This window comes from Zonotrichia albicollis, chromosome 1 (assembly GCF_047830755.1).
Source record: "Zonotrichia albicollis isolate bZonAlb1 chromosome 1, bZonAlb1.hap1, whole genome shotgun sequence".
Lineage (NCBI taxonomy): Eukaryota > Metazoa > Chordata > Aves > Passeriformes > Passerellidae > Zonotrichia > Zonotrichia albicollis.
Window position 1 is genome coordinate 100,459,846 of NC_133819.1, and position 16,305 is coordinate 100,476,150.

General features: G+C 35.7%; 1 protein-coding gene across 2 annotated transcripts in view; it reads right to left on the reverse strand.

Moving 5' to 3' along the window:
* The window catches only part of LOC102069943 (cadherin-7), a 91,085-nt gene that overhangs the window by 19,280 nt on the left and 55,500 nt on the right, over positions 1 to 16,305 (reverse strand). For both annotated transcript variants that reach the window (XM_026793222.2, XM_005486737.4), the window contains exons 7-10: positions 7,527 to 7,780; positions 3,682 to 3,818; positions 1,673 to 1,794; positions 193 to 310 (exon numbers count right to left, since the gene is read on the reverse strand). In XM_026793222.2, coding sequence (XP_026649023.2) covers positions 193 to 310; positions 1,673 to 1,794; positions 3,682 to 3,818; positions 7,527 to 7,780 — 631 coding nt within the window. The remainder of the gene's footprint in view (positions 1 to 192; positions 311 to 1,672; positions 1,795 to 3,681; positions 3,819 to 7,526; positions 7,781 to 16,305) is intronic.

A 16,305-nucleotide genomic window follows, 5' to 3' on the forward strand; every position in this document is an offset into this window, starting at 1 on the left:
GCTCAAGGCTTTAAATGATTCAAGCAACAGCTTAATTCCTTTGACAAATAGTCTACAGATAAAATTATTTGGCAGGCTGATTGTAGTTTATTTCTTTACCACAACAGAAGTTTATGTAGGTCATAGAAAGCATGCTGCATTGAAAATGAAAGGTGCTATTGATGAATATTTACCAAATCAAAGTTTTCTTACCTTTGTTGTCCTGCAATGTAAAATTGTGGTTATTTGCTGCCTCTGCTGTTAAACTGAAGTAGAACTGATGGCCATTTGGTGGGTCATCCTTATCAATTGCACTAATTTTTTGGATCACCTGTTTTGAGATACATCAGGGTTTCATTGAAGCATATGTACATGTACATTACATAACCCCTCTGTTACCTACCAAAATATCAACCCTCCCTCAAGTTCTAATCATCTTGAATTTTGGTTTTCTAATCTCCCAAGCATGTAGAGACTGTTAATGTGTGACTCAACTCTTTACCTGTACCAAATTTATTGGCCAAAGCAATGATCTGCAGGCTCTGGGAGAAAGTTAGGTCCTGTCATTTGCCAGAGCTTGGAGTAATAAACTACATAGCAGTGGAAGAAGTGTGTCTTCTGGATGGCTCTTAGCGTAGTTCTCAGTGGCTGTAATCAATGTTGTAAACCTTCATAAGGGAACCGTGATGTTTCTGAGCATTCGAATTCATGTATTTTTTTAAAATATAATGGAAAATAGAAAGGTACATTATATTAATATTGTTTTCTCAAATTTCATTACTAATAGTTTTTTAATTAATTTTCTAAAATTCTGTCAAAATCTACCTCTAAAGAAATTGTCACCACTATTTAAAATCCACAAAAATTGGAAACTCCAGCTTTCTGGTCTAGTTCTGATCAGAGCACAGGGAAAACAGAAAGGTACAACAATAAGAGCATGCATAGTCTGTGTTTCTCATGAACACAATCATAGTGGGTTTTTGTCAGAATTTAAATTATGAGGTGATTTTGAAATGTGCAATAAACATCTACCACAGGAAGGACAATACACTGGGAGAGGAACAAAAGCACAAAGTCTTCCTGGAAATGTGCAGGATCTTTGCAGGTGCAACATTTACAAGTTTTCTGGAAGTGGGGGGAGAGACTGAGAAAGTACAGGTATTTTGTGAGGTCTTCCAAAGTAGAGGGGAAAAGGCCAAATATGAGGGACACAAAGGACAAACAACAAGCAATAGATTTAGTTCAGTCTAGGACTACTTGGAAGTTATTTGTGTAGTTGAAAATATAGGAATAAAAAATAGGAATATATTCCCATTGTGAAACTGTGTCCATACTTCCTAGGGGGATTAAAATGTCCACCATTTTCAGAATGGTGAACATTAAGTCTCAGAATGACCTTTGTGTTACTGCTTCCCACTTCTCACAAAAATTAGGAGAAAGTATGTGTTCTCAGTATTATTCAAAATTAGGTGAATTAAGTAAAATTTATCAGTTATACAAAAGAAAGTCAGAGATCTTAACACAACTTTCAACCAATATTTTTTATACCTGGATCTTTCCTACTGTTTGCTTGTACTGTTCATCAGAGGCTCATTCTTACTGTTATAAGAGGATTTTTCTTAAATCTGAAAGGCTTTCATAAGGAATGGCTGATTATCTGGTAAAAATAAACATAAGACCTATCAAGACATACCTGACCCGGCTGAGCATTTTCACAGACAGTTGTCTCATACTCCATGGCAAACTCAGGGGCATTGTCGTTGATGTCAAGGATTGTGATGGCTACATAGCCTCTCCCAATCTGCGCTGGATTCTCTACAGGAAAAGTCCAATAAAACAATTAAGAGGAGATCCTTGCAAGTTATTCTGAAGGTCATTATCTTTTTTATTTGCATTCTGCTTTTGGATATGCATGTCAAATCAATTATAATCCCTACCTCAAATACAAAGGAAGCTCTTGTCATGATCTTCTGGACCAACATTTATGTACTCCAGCTGCTTCAATTAATCTAAGATTTTACTCTCAGGATAAACTGGAAATCTTACTCACTAATCACAGCAATGAATCAAATCACATGGAAGGATAAAAGCAAGATGATGTAAAATCATCACCAAGCTAGCCAGAATATCACTATTCATATGGAGAATAGCACAATTATTAGAGGTTAAACTTTTTTTTTCCTGAACTTTAGATGGATCCATTCTATTGAGAAGTCAAAACCAGAATTTTATCAGTTATGTGTAAGAGAAAAGAAGAGAAAACTGCATTCTGAAGCAAATATCAAAGTATTTAAAGCATACACACTCTAAGTATTTCAATACTGTCATTAACATGTTGAACACCTTAAATATGAATCACATCCTAAACTGGTACACATCTCTAGCTAAACTATGAGTATGTTCATTGCCCAATGTCATACTTTAACCTTAAACAATAATTATATTTTGGACTAAGCATAGAGACATCAGTGAGTGCAATACTTATTTTGCTTCTCTTTCAGAGGAGGGAAAAGAGTTGTTATAATCCTTTTTCACCAAAAATTATTATATTAATGTTACAGCAGGACAAAATAAAAAACTACACAAAATTTCAAACATGTATTTTTTTTTTTATAATGTATTGCAGCCTCCTTTTAATAAATATTTTAAGCATCCAAATGTCAATCACAAGGTGGGAGTTTTTTGGCTGTTTTTTATATCACATGTGAAATGCCAGAGAAGCAAGCCTTTTTGACACCAAATTTCTCCTCTGCAGACATATATATGAATTAAAGCAGTACAAGTTTTTACTTCTGCTCCTAGACCTTCATTCGTTTCAGGTATGCCCCTCGTCTACCTCATCAGTTTTGCTACCACCCAGGAAAAATTTTGTTTTCTGTTTTGTGTTTTTACACCAAAATACTACTTGTGATAAGAGAAGATAGATTCATAGAGACACTAAACGATAAATCTTAACTTTCAGGTTGAATGCTAAATTGAGCACAGGAAATCAAGAAGTGATGATTTTTACAATAGCAAGCCAGAGAACGGATGACTTTTTATTATCACAGCCCAACAGAGTAGTAACAAAGATAAAATTTGAAGATTTAAATTCTTCAAATATAAAAGTACTTTACAAAATGTATTCAAAGGAGAACAAGTTTATGTTCTAACCTGCATTAGAGGAATTCTTGTATTGATTTGAAATACTACATTTTTTAACACTTTTCATTTTACACCAGAAAAAGATATCAAATACAAAATAACTTCTACAGTGGTATCTTAGAGTCAGGAAAATGAAACCACATTGGCATTCACATCCCCTTTTTTTTACAGCTTTTAAGAATGCTGTGGCTGACCAACAGCAATCAACTGTGAGCACCCTCACTGAGATAGGGTAACCACTCTCCCCTATCTTCCATATCACCTTTCCTGTAATGACACTTACTGTGAGACTGCTGACTGAACATATTTCATCTTCCTTTGTATTTGTCTTTCAGAAGACAAAAGAATACACAAGGTGTGAAGCAAAGGAAAAAGGAAACACCTAAACTGTTGTATTTTTATAATTTGATCATATAGATTTCTTTTGCATTAAGCAATATGTTATTTTTATCTGCCACAGTTTGCAGCTGCCAGAATTTCTCTTAGTGAAGCTCATCAAAACCAAGCCTGAAGCTTTACACACAAACTGTCGATAAAAATCTTCCTATGGATACTTACGACTTTCCATGGCCAAAACTGTGATATTATGAACAGCATTAGTTTCCCTGTCCAAAGATTTGGCAGTTGTAATGACTCCACTGTTGGCATCAATATTGAAATACCTCTCCAGATCCGTGTTTCGATCTATCGAATACCTAGGTAAAGGATGAAAGAAACTTTTCATTTATGCTCATTTACTGCTTGTAAAAACATTTCACTGATTTCTTATTAGGAGGAAAGCACTTCCACTGTTTCCTTAGTTTGAGCATTGCTCAGTCCAATTTCCCTGGGGCATTGAGAGAAGCGAGGGCACTTGCAAAGGTGAAAGAATTACACAGTGACTTGTGCTGAAAGTGGCAGGCTACACTTCCAGAGTGTCATCTCAAGTGAGGTTACAGGTATTCCTCTGTCTTTTCTTTCTTCCTCTATGCTGTAAAACAAACTCAGGAATTAATCAAATAGCATCCTCCTGAGAACCAGCTAAGGAGAAGATGAGATGGAATTTGCTACAGGGTTCTACCAGCCGGGCACCGATCCCATGGGGCTGGCAGTCTGAGCACAGAGCTTTCTATCACCAGCGCAAGAACCCCTGAGTCACCCAGAGCAGCAGGGGAAGAGTGAAAAAGGGAAGATGATGCAGCCTTAGGTCAAGGGATTGCATGTCATCACTGTCAGCTTCCAGTGCTTTACTGCCATTAAACAAACACAGGCTCATGCCCTGAACTCTTTGGTTTAACACATCTTTACCTCCCAATTTGTTTTAGGAAGGGGAGCTCCTTAGGAGCTCCTTAGCAAACTGAAAATTGCATAAGAAAAAAGGTCAAAACAACTGTGGGTGATATTCTTATATCGCTTTTGAGAGTAAGGGACAGCTCATTAGGCAGATTTAGATTTACAACTGGAGTATTTTTGACATTAGATTTATAAATGGGTCAGATTCTTGTACTCTCATTTAGGTCGAGTATGTACTCCAGAGCACTTCCCTACACTCACGATGGATTAAAATGTCTGAACCAGATCAAGTGTGATCATTGCAATTACTGACACACTGATGATATATTAGATTATTGATATAATATAAAGCAAATTCTTTGAACAACATGGAAAGAAAGAATTATGCAAGACAATTAAAAAATGTGACTTCCTAGACATAATGATCTTATGAAACTATTTTTTTTTGTTCTATGTTCTAATATACATCTTCTTTACTGCTTTACTGTGTTTTTATCTTTGCCTCCTAACTGTATAATCTAAGTGAAGAACCTTGTTACATAATTAGAATTGTTTACCTGTATTATGTCACAGTGAGAGAGAGAATAATGAGTTGTAGCAACAACAGTAATAGCAGTTTTTGTGGATTACTGCTTTCCCTCTTTCACTTTCTCTTTTCTTTTTTCATTTTGTCTTAACTGTAGGCCATTTTTCACTTTATTTCTTGCCAGCACTGTTGTTTATTTGGTCAGCAGTGTTCTACAGCTGCTTTGAGGCTGGCAAGTTTCCCCATGAGACCATACCTGTCACCTCTGCTATGTAGTCAATCTAGGCAGGCCTCACAGCTGAGATTCAATCTCCTGCCAGATTTCCCTTAGAAATCCTTAGATTTCCCAATTATTAAGGCTGTCATTATGCAACTTGAAGAGTCAAAGGAGAAGGAGAAGAAAGAGAAGGAAAAGGAGGAGATGGAGAGGTGAGAAATACAAAAAGGAAGAAAGCAGTAAACGAAGGAGACAAGGAGGGAGACAGGGAAGGAGGGCAGAAAAGCAAACAAGTTATATAAATTGGATGATCTCCTTATGAAACAAGGAGAAAAATAATTCTATGCATAGGAAGCAGTTTCCCTTATTTATAAGCTTTGTATCCATACTAAAATTCTAAAAAAAATATTTTAAATATATTTAATCCTTTAATTCCTCACAGCCATAGTACTTGAAAATCTTTGAGCTGCAGGGGTTTTAAATCCTTTATTTAAGATTGTTCAAACATCAATAGTTCTCTGGTTCTTATGAGATAGCCTCTTATTTTCAAAACATTTATTATTTTCCCTAGTCTTTGGTATTGTCAAGGTTCTGTGTCTGATCTTGTAATTTCAACATTTTCTGAGTTGTAACAAATCTAGATTTTAATCAGTATAAATATAATCTAATGTTTGGAAGTTGGAATACTTATTTATAGATTAATAGTTTAAACTCCTTAAACAGATCACGAAAAGTTTTATACATTAATCCTCCTTAGCACATTCCAATTTTAGGTGAATCTGTCTCTGATGTATCAGAGCATATGTAGAACAGCTTTAAATTATATTATCTTTCAGTACCTTTGACCATATACATAGCAGGTTCACAAGCACACAGATAAATCCTCACTACTTTTCTTTTTTCCTCTTCCTCAAATTCCAAGAAACTTTGAAGCAGAAAGAATCTTCAAGGTATTAGAGGGTGATATTATTATTTTTTATGCTGGAATTGTAAAAATTAACCAGATCAAGGCCAATAAAGTCATCTTTATGTTTACAATGGAGTCTAAGCATTCTGAGCATGGCCTACATTAATGGAACTGTGTTTAAGCCTATTCTAAATGTTTCTGGTAACCAGATATTATACACCAGATGCTAACATTAGTGCCAGAAAATACTGACACAGCAAAGATAAATTTCACAAGTAAATCCATGCCAAACATTCATCTAGGACTTGTTTATACATGATAGGAATCATCTAGTTTGAATAAGTTGCAAATATATAACGAAAGAGATAGAACACTTGCATCACCTCTAGGAGTGACACATATGCTTTACTTTTGCAAAAGATCTCTGCTTTAGAAATTTCACTTGTTTCCCAAGTTCATTTTCAATGCATTAAAGGAAAGACTTAACATTACGAAAACAAATACCCACAATGATCTTTCCTATGTATGCCCTAAGTGAGCAATAAAAACAAATGAAACAGTACTAACTTTTAATTGTGTCAGAGTTCCTCCCCCTGCAGGTGTTTAAATTCACAGAGTTTCTAAGTTATAACCATTACTCTCTAGATCCTTTGCATGCTCCTTTGAGAATGAATATTACTATTCTGCGTAAGAAAAATAACAAGGAGCTCATTACTGGTGTAGCTAAAGTGGTGAGTCTTTGCCCTTGAGCTCTGACCTTAGACACAGGCAAGCATAAGATTGAGAATTTGTGTTCTCCTATGGTTTCTCAGTGATGTTGGACATAATATTGTGGAAGACTTGCAGGTTTTTCAGACACTGATGACAAAGGAAGAGGGCCTTGACAGTATATGAATTTCTACTGATCATACCTCTTCCCATTCAAATGGAAGATATTTGGCTGCAGCAAAATTTACAAAACCAAAAGCTTCTAACCATCCTGAGTAGAACAGGATGCATCTCATCCTGTCCACTTTTCTCATGCAAAAAGTTTTTATGAATGTTTCCAATTTATGTCCTATTACATTCTCATTCCTAGTGCACACAGACTATGAATCATTATTCAAGCATACGTGTATAATATAGATATGATTTTTTATCCTGGTCGATTTAAGAGAACATAACTTGCTATAGATAATAATAGACTCTTCCTAAGCTTAGAGAGTAATAAATATGAGCGATTTTTCAGGTGATTTCTTCCCTTTGGGATTCTGAAATGATATCTTCTCTTTGTTTCACAGAGATTTCAACTTTTTTTTTTTTTCCAGAGATTCTGTAGTTCAGGTTATAAAAGTTATGCAAACTCATAGAACATCTGAATCTCCCTCTGCAAAGGAATAAAGCTTATTAATGACTTGCAGTGTAACCAAATCCCCTCCCACCACAAGATGAACAATTTCGATGCAAAGGTTGAATAAATAATTAGGAACTCCTGCAATTACCTGACAGGACTGTTTGAGGCATCGGGATCATGGGCTGCTACAGTTCCAATGATTGTGCCAACCTTTGCTGCTTCGGACACCACCATGGAGTACAGACGGGAGGTAAACACAGGTGGCTCATCAACGTCCTCTACAATTATCTTCACTGTTGTCATATCACTGAAGGGCCCCAGACTCAGGAAACGAGGGTCAACATGCATATTGGCTGCTTCTATCCTCAAGGTATAGCTTGTCTTAGCTTCAAAATCCAGCTCCTACACAGGAAAAAAAATTATGTGGAAAATTTATTATTCAGTGATGTTGACGCAAAACTGTTTTGCTTAAAAATTTCAGTAAGTATAAAATGAAAATACCTTTGCTGTTTGTATGCAACCATCACTTTTGATGACAGACCATAGTTCATGGTTAATTTTTCAGCTTTCTCAAAAAACTATTTGCAGTGTCTCACTAGTGAATATTCCGCAATGACTTAAGTGATAAAGATAGTTCTACCTTGTAAATGAAACAAATTTTTAAGATAATTGCAAAAATTTCTGTAACTTCTGTGAGGACCAGATTCTCACTGATTATTTCACTATTGTGAATTAATACTTATTTTTGTCCTATTAATATTTTATCTAACCTTATGGCAAATAACATGTGACATACTACCCAAATATAAGAAGTCAATATAATCTTTACAGGTTACTTACAGGTAACCTCATTCATATAATTGTAAGTGAGATTCTTTTCTGTCTTGAATTTCTTTTGAATTTATTGGGTTTTGTATAGTATTTGGATTGAATAAACAATATTTTCTCCAATATGTTATAAATTTGAGTAGAAAATGTGGCAATGACCTAAATTACACTGCTTATATCACAATATTTTGTACTGAGATGAAGTGTGGAGATTGCTTTTGTTTGTTTTGCTTATTAAGCAAAATACATGTAATTTTTTATACCTTCCTTCTGTTTTAATTTTCTTCAAAGGAAGTTTCTTTTCAAATAAATACTGCATTAGAATCAAAAACTACCCCCCATAAAAATGAGACATCTGTGATCTGAGGATATTCAGATTTTTCAGAAAGAAAATTTTATTTGAGAAAAGAAAAATTTTAGCACAGAGGCCATTACTGAAAGAAAACATCAAGTTAATAGTAGAACCTTTTACCCTCTATCTATAGTCTTAGTTTGACAGCTTGCACCAAGCAACCAACTAAATATTCCTTTGTAATTCCAAATTTAATCATTGTAAACCAGCAGCAAAATACTGAAGCACTTCTAAAGCTGCAGTCTGGTTACTCAACTATGTCTTCAAACTATAATTCCAAGTGTATAAAACAGATTAAAAATGTTTTTCTGCAGTTCTGCTACTGAATACATCACAGGGATCTGAGACATGCTTGCGAATTAATTCTCCAGCATCTGCAAAACATTCCAGTATTCACTCAGAGGAGCAGCAGAGGTGAAACACACATCTGTTGACCTACAAGGGCCTAAGTTCTCCATCTAGTTACAGTCGGATAAATCCCAAATGAGCATCTTAAAGTCGGTGATTATGTTGATGCGATAATGCAGCTGCAAACCGTCTAGAGTCAAACATGAAAAATGAATTGCAGCACAACACACTCAGAAAGGCACTGAACTTTTACAAACTCTGTGTGGCAGCAAAAGGCTTCTCCAAATAGGAATACTTGTGATCCTCATATTATGCAAGCACTTCTTGCACTGAATCAAAGCTGCAGTATCCACAGCTCTTGGAAAACAGATATGCTGAAATAGAAAGTTTGTCTGGATACTGCTCCCTGTACTGGATACAATTGGTCAGCATTCATTAATAAAGCATGTATAATATTTTTTTCTATTTTCACTTTGGTTTTATATTTAAAGGACAATACATGTGTTATAAAACAACCTCATAGCCATAATGCAAATGCAACGTGATGTCGGAATGATGAAAATGCCTCAGAAACTTCATTCTGTGGTGATAACAACTAGGCAAGTGATATGATCAGATGAGGAGCAAGGTTAAAGAGTTCAAACTCTTAAGACATCTTAAGGCATTGCATTATCTAATAAAAGCAAACTAATTAAAAAATTATGACCTGAAAAACAGCATAATAAATAAAGAAATGATAACCCAAAAAATGTGAAAGGCAAAAGGCTAACATTTGTTGAATTAAAAAAACCCAAAAAAAACCCACTAAAACCAAAACTCCCACTCAAAAAACAAAAGCACTGACCCTTTCATAAACAGTATATTTTAAATCAGAACATACAAAAGTACGTAGTGGAGAAAAGAAAGCTAATTTATCCTCATGGTATCTGCTTAAATTGGGTGATTGTGATTACAGTGATACCTAATCAAACACATGAAAATTTGTCATGAGGCTGCAGAAAAGATAGCTTCTTCTGACATACTAATGTCAACAGCACAGTCCTTCAAAGTAAAAAGAATTATGAAATTTCTGATTTAATAGACAAAATTTGTACCATATATGTAATTGGAAAAAATATATAAAATTTAGTTTTGTTTTAATACACTAGTACAACAAAAAATAAATACTCTTCAAATTAATTTTAAGACACTCACATATCTCTATATTGATTGAAGAAAACTACTTTAGATCTTTATTAACTGAAATCATAAAGAAGCGTATTTTGATATGAATTTTTATTATGAAGGAGTATTTGACTAGTAGGGAATTCACCAAAAATACACACTCATGAGTAAAGTATTTCCTCATAGAAAAGGATGAAAAACTAACAGTGGTGTAAATATGTATTCTAAACAGTCTTACTAAGTGTATGTTCAACCTTCTCTAACATAGCTATGTACATCTGAGAAAACCACCATACGGTCCTCAGTGTGATTGTAGTGAAATTCTTCCAGGAAAGCTATCAGCTGGTGATGCCTGCTTTTCACCAGTAACTCACTAGTAAGAGAATCTCAGTAACTGAAAGAAGTAAACATCTGCTCTTAGCAACATGAATCCTTCTGTAGGATTCCCTCAGATATATTCTGGTACCCAATGCTGCTGGCAGCATTCAAGATAGATAACGATCCTTGGTAATGAAAAATAAAGAAATTTTTTTTTAATTGAATCTATGTACATACACAGTGGAGATGGTGTTTAAAAGAGGGTAATTATGGAGGGACAAATGCATTTTACAGTAATCTGTGATTTTATTGCAGTGGCAATAATGTTATTTCCAGTTCTTTCTAGCAGAGCCTGTCTTCTGTGGGGTGTGACAAGGTCTACAAAAGCTACAGTCAACATCTTCAATCTGTTTCTCTGAGATATACAACCTCAGGTCCTGTGGGGAATACAGAGGTATCAATCAGAGTTTGAGGCAGAATATAATCTGGGAAAAGCAAACAAAATATCTAAGATATAATTAACGTGCAAGAGCTCTTAACCTGGCATAAATATTTTAACATTTTTTAAATAATATAATGAAGAAATTGCATGCCACACACACCCATGAGAGACAGAGAAAGTGACCTGAAAAGATTGTTTTTTTGTTATTTCTTCTTATCTAATTATCATTGGTGTCTATTATACAGACATTATTTAAATGGCTTTTGGATCATGCCTTCATTATTTTCTGCTATAACAAAAGCACAAGATTCCAGTGATGGAACACCAACTTAAGAGACTGCAAATTACTGCAGCAATGGTGAAGGTTAAATGGACAACATATACTTCAGTCCTTCAGTACAGTGAATAGAGCTTAACAACTTCATTAATATCTGTGCATTAGTCTTATCTGATTAGATCCCATGCAGGATCCATATCTTTCCTTTTGTGAGGTCTGTATCTTTTTTTCTTCTTTTCCTTTTAAAGGGTAAGAATTTCATCCTCTCTGAAGGAAAACAAGTCTTCTATTTTAGAGAGGCTGAATATCAAGTTATAACTCATAGAAAGCCCATTTTTATAATGCTCACTTTTATTGCATGGTAACTTTGTAATAATGTACTTTTCAGAGGTGAAAATCCCATTTTTAAGCCCAGTTGAGGTTTTATATTGAAAACTGCAGTACATCAAACAAATGCACACAATCTCTCAAAGGAACCAAGGAAGCTTCAAGCTCTTACATTGTAAACTCTGATATAGAATTGAAAGAAAAATTTCTAGCTAAAAAAAAAAAAAAGAAATGTTAACAGAAATGGAAAGATAGCTTTTCGCTCAAAAGCTTATGCATAAACCCTCTCCTTTCCCCTCCCCCATTTTGTAATTGCCAATATTGCTTTTAGAATGAACTCAGGTCTTAAAATAATCTCTTAGCAGTCAATTTCTATGAGAAAGTATGCTACAACAATATTTTTCCCTTTAACATGCATACCAGTTAGTGATATTGTGTTGGGGCTGTGTACTGAGGGTAGAAATGAAGGCAAAGTTAGCAAGAACTCTGCCATGGGAAATCTTAATGCTTGTCACTTTCTGCAATAAGACACTGCAACCCTCACTCTGCAGAATATTTAGGGGTCTTCAGTCTTTTTCCCCCCTCCCTTTAATCCACTAAAATCTCTCCATAGAGTTCCAAATGGCTTGAATCACATCTCATAACATTTCAAAAAGTCACATATGGTACATAAATATACCTTGCAGCCTTTTTTAATATTAAATTACCGTAACTACTTTACCAAATATTTGATAAAAGTGTAGGTGGATACAGAGAATCATGTTTTTATCTTTAGATATTTTGCTACTAAACTATTAATATTACTGAAGTGTAATTTGAGCCTGCTACTTGGTGGATAAAGTGAGATCTGTACTTAAATGATGCTTTTTTTAGTACACTATTTCTAGGAATAGTGCTTTGGAAACCACAAGAAATAAGGGTTTGTGTATGTACTTTGCTTAGAAAGCAAAGGCAAGACTCCATTCATGTGTATTGCAATTTGATTCTGTCAAAAATCAACATGAATTCACTTCAAAATTGTACATAGTTTAGCATGGACACTTCAGAATCTGTTGTATGAATTGACTGAATCATCATTTGCTTCCATAAATGTTTCTTCAATTCTAAGATTTCTACTGCAGAGGAAAATCTGACACATTTTTTCAAACTCCAATATATGCAGAAAAATTATGCCTTTTCTCCAAACACCCTCACTACTGTGAAATTGAGTTATGCAAATGATCAGAGTCCTTACTAACGGAGCATTGATAGCAGTATGCAAATTACAAATGAAACCACAGGAAGGAATTGATCCTACTCTACAGATGGAGAACTGAGTCACAGTGTGAACGAAGAAAAAAATTTGAGATCCTTCTAAGAAATATAAATGCCTGATTCCTTTTCATAAACTCTACAACTCTTATTTTTCTGAAAAGATCACATAAGATAGATGTTTTCCTAAACCCAGCTTAAAGGCAACTTACACATCTAGTTTAGTTTTACTTTGAAATTGGCAGCCCATGGCTTTGACCTGTGCACTCCTCACTGAGTTAAAAACTGGCCAGGCTCAGAGAGTTGGTAGTGACTGGAGTTACCTTCAGTTGCCATCCAATCACTGGTGTTCCCCAGGGCTCAGCGTTCAGTCCAGTCCTGTTTAATATCTATAAATGATTTGGATAGGGAGATTGAGTGCACCTCAGTAAGTTACAGACAACACCAAGCTGGGTGGGTGCCTTGATCTGCTGGAGGGCAGGAAGGCTCTGCAGAGGCATCTGGACCCGCTGGATCGATGGGCTGAGGTCAGTTGTGTGAGGTTCAACAATGAAAGTGCAGGGTTCTGCACCTGAGTGACAACAACCTCAGCAGTGCTACAGGCTGGGGACAGAGTGGCTGGAAAACTGCCCGTCAGAAAAGAACCTGGGAATGCCGACCATGAGCCAGCATGTGCCCACATGCCTCAGAGGCTGATATCAAAACCAGCGTGTCTGGGGGGAAAAGGGCAGTGCCCTCCTGTACTTGGCACAGGTGAGACTACACCTTGAGTCCTGTGTCCAGTTTTGGGCCCCCATTCAGGAGGTGTTGGAGTGCAGGGAGAAGGGCAATGGATATTGCAAAATATTCTGCAGAGTGAGGGTTGCAGTGTCTTGATGAATGGTCTAGACAATAAGTCGGGTAAGGAGTGGCTGAAGGAACTGGGGTTGTTTAGCCGGGAGAAAAGGAGGCTGAGAGGGGACATTATTTTCTACAACTGCCTAAAAAGAGATTGCATTGAGGTGGGGACCAACCTCTTCTCCCAGGTAACTAGGGATAGTACAAGACAACACAGATACAAGATGTGACAGACAGGTTCAGGCTGGACATTACAAAGATTGTTTTTCACTGGAAGGGGACTTAAGCCTAGAAACAGATTGCCCAGGGAATCATCATCCCTGGAAGTGTTCAAGAAATGACTGGATGTGCCACTATAGTTTAACTGACATGGTGGTATTTGATCAAAGACTGGATTTGATGAATTTGGAGGTCTCTTCCAACCTTAATTATGCTATCCTATGTTTCCATTCTCTTCTATTCTGCTCCATTTTATGAATTACCAAAAGACTGCACTACAGTGCAGAGATTAGCCAAACTCATATTATTTGCAACATCAGAATTGTAGCATGAACTGCTCCAAAAAGGATAAAAATAAGAAAAATTTCTTCTGTTTCATTTGACAAGTGAGAACTTTTCATTTATTTGTTAGTATTATTTAACAAAAGAGAAAATGAGTAAATAAAGAAGTAGGAAGATTTCCACAGGGACTTGAAACTGCTAGGCAACAAATTGTATGAATATAGTAGGTTACAGGAAAAGACCCTTATTAGCTTTCCTACCAATTTCCCACCCTTTGTTTAAGCAGAGAATTTTACTTACAGGTCTCATTTAAATGTTATTTACAACTTCTGAAGAAAGAGGAAAGACAAAGAAAAAGAAAGTCAAAGTTTGTCTTCTAGAATTTTTCATATCCTATTTCAGGTAATGAAATAGCTGGAAATAGCCTAAAAATGATTCACACACTTTTATACACCATTGTAGACACATGCTGGATAGATGGTTTGCATATGAATTGGTTAATGTATTGCAGAAGAGAGTAGATTTTTTTTTTTAGTGCCAATAACCAAGTAAATGCTTCAATACTGTTTTACTAGCTTTTGGCATTAGATGAAATTTGAGCTTCTCTAATCTTACAGAAACCAATTCTACCCAAACACAATCTGCTGTCACTACGTTAAGCCATAAATAATGAACAAAATTAGTCCTTGTCCCACATATTTTCAAAATGCTGTGTTTGAGGTTTTTTGTTTATTCATTTTTGTTTGATTGGTTTATTTGGGTTTGGGTTTTTTGTTGGGGGGTAGTGTTTTTTTGTTTCGAAGGAAATTAAGCAACTTCCTGCAATACGTGAACTACTCATCTCATTCATTCAATTTTGATTCAAGTATCCTAACTGGGATAAAATAAAATAAGGTGTGATGAGTATGTGAAAGCCCATAGGGCTGCAAAAACTCTACAGGGATAGAAGCACACATGCTTCTTAGTTGTGCTGCATAAGGTGTAGTACAATCCTGCTCTTTACTCTTGGAAAGGACAAAGACCATGTGGATAATGACACAGAGAAAGCATTCTTCCCTTGTCTCTTTCCATATGGTCAAGGGAGTAATTACAGGAGTGCCAGACTATTGCCAAAATGTGATTTTGAGATGAGGTTTAGTCTAATAGTCAATCCACACTGACATTAGGCACTAGGTAGCAACAGTACTAGCATGTTCAGGAACATGTAATCCCTAGTCCTGCCATGGGTGCAAGAACTATGAGCAGAACTACCACTATTATTCAGAAAATAGCACTGTTCTCAAAGTGTTAGGAGAAAAATCCTGAATAAACTGTGCAAGCCAGAGAGATATCTGGGTGTATAACAAGGCAGAAGAGTTATAAAGGAAGGAATACACTGCATAAATTTCAAAGAAAATCACTATTAATAGTAAAAACACTTTTTTTTTTCCCCACTGGCTCGTGATGTTATGAAATCTCTTTGTTGCAGGGTACAGAGAAAAAAATGTGTTCAAACAGGAATGGAAAACAAGCCAAAACAAAAAATTAAACACACTCAAATCTGTTCACCAGTAATCTTGAGATACACCTAACCATGTAACACTTTTCTCATTCTAATATCATGGTACTTGGTGTCTCTCTGCTTCAAAGAAGATAATTTTCCTGCAATTTTTGCTCATTCACTGGGCATTTTTCTTTAATATTCCATAAAAGGAAGGCTGCAAAATAAAAATAAAAAGGAACATAAAAATCCATCTTTACATGGTGAGTTCTTAAATCTCAGTACTCTTCCTGCAGTTTTCTTTTCTTTCTTACAAAAACTCTTTTTTTAAATTTAATGCTGCTTATGTGTTAAAAGAAGTGTTAGTGTTCAGTGAGGAAGTCAACTTTCAAAGTTGTCTTGAAGTGGTTATCCTTCTAAAAACAGAATGCAAAATCCTCAGCTTGTGTGTGGAACTCGGATAACCAGGTGCCAAACTTTCTCCAACAACACCCAGCACAAAAATGAATGGAGAAGTGCCTTCAGCTGCTCAGTTACTGCCGGTGATTTTCATGCCCAGCCTGCTGAGCTTTATGTACAATTGCGGCAGAAGTGCGCAAAACTAAAGCACCCATTTGCATTCAGAACCCAAGCGTGCCTTTTCATAAGTCTTTGCCTTGGCATTCTACTGCCTAATGTGTACGCAAATGTGATATCTGAGCATACCAATAATCAGAAGTTGAAAAGGATAGGCATGCATTTTGAGGCTGAGCTGTTTCTCAATACCTCAGCTGATTTTAGGGCATGAAAAAGAGAAAGTTAA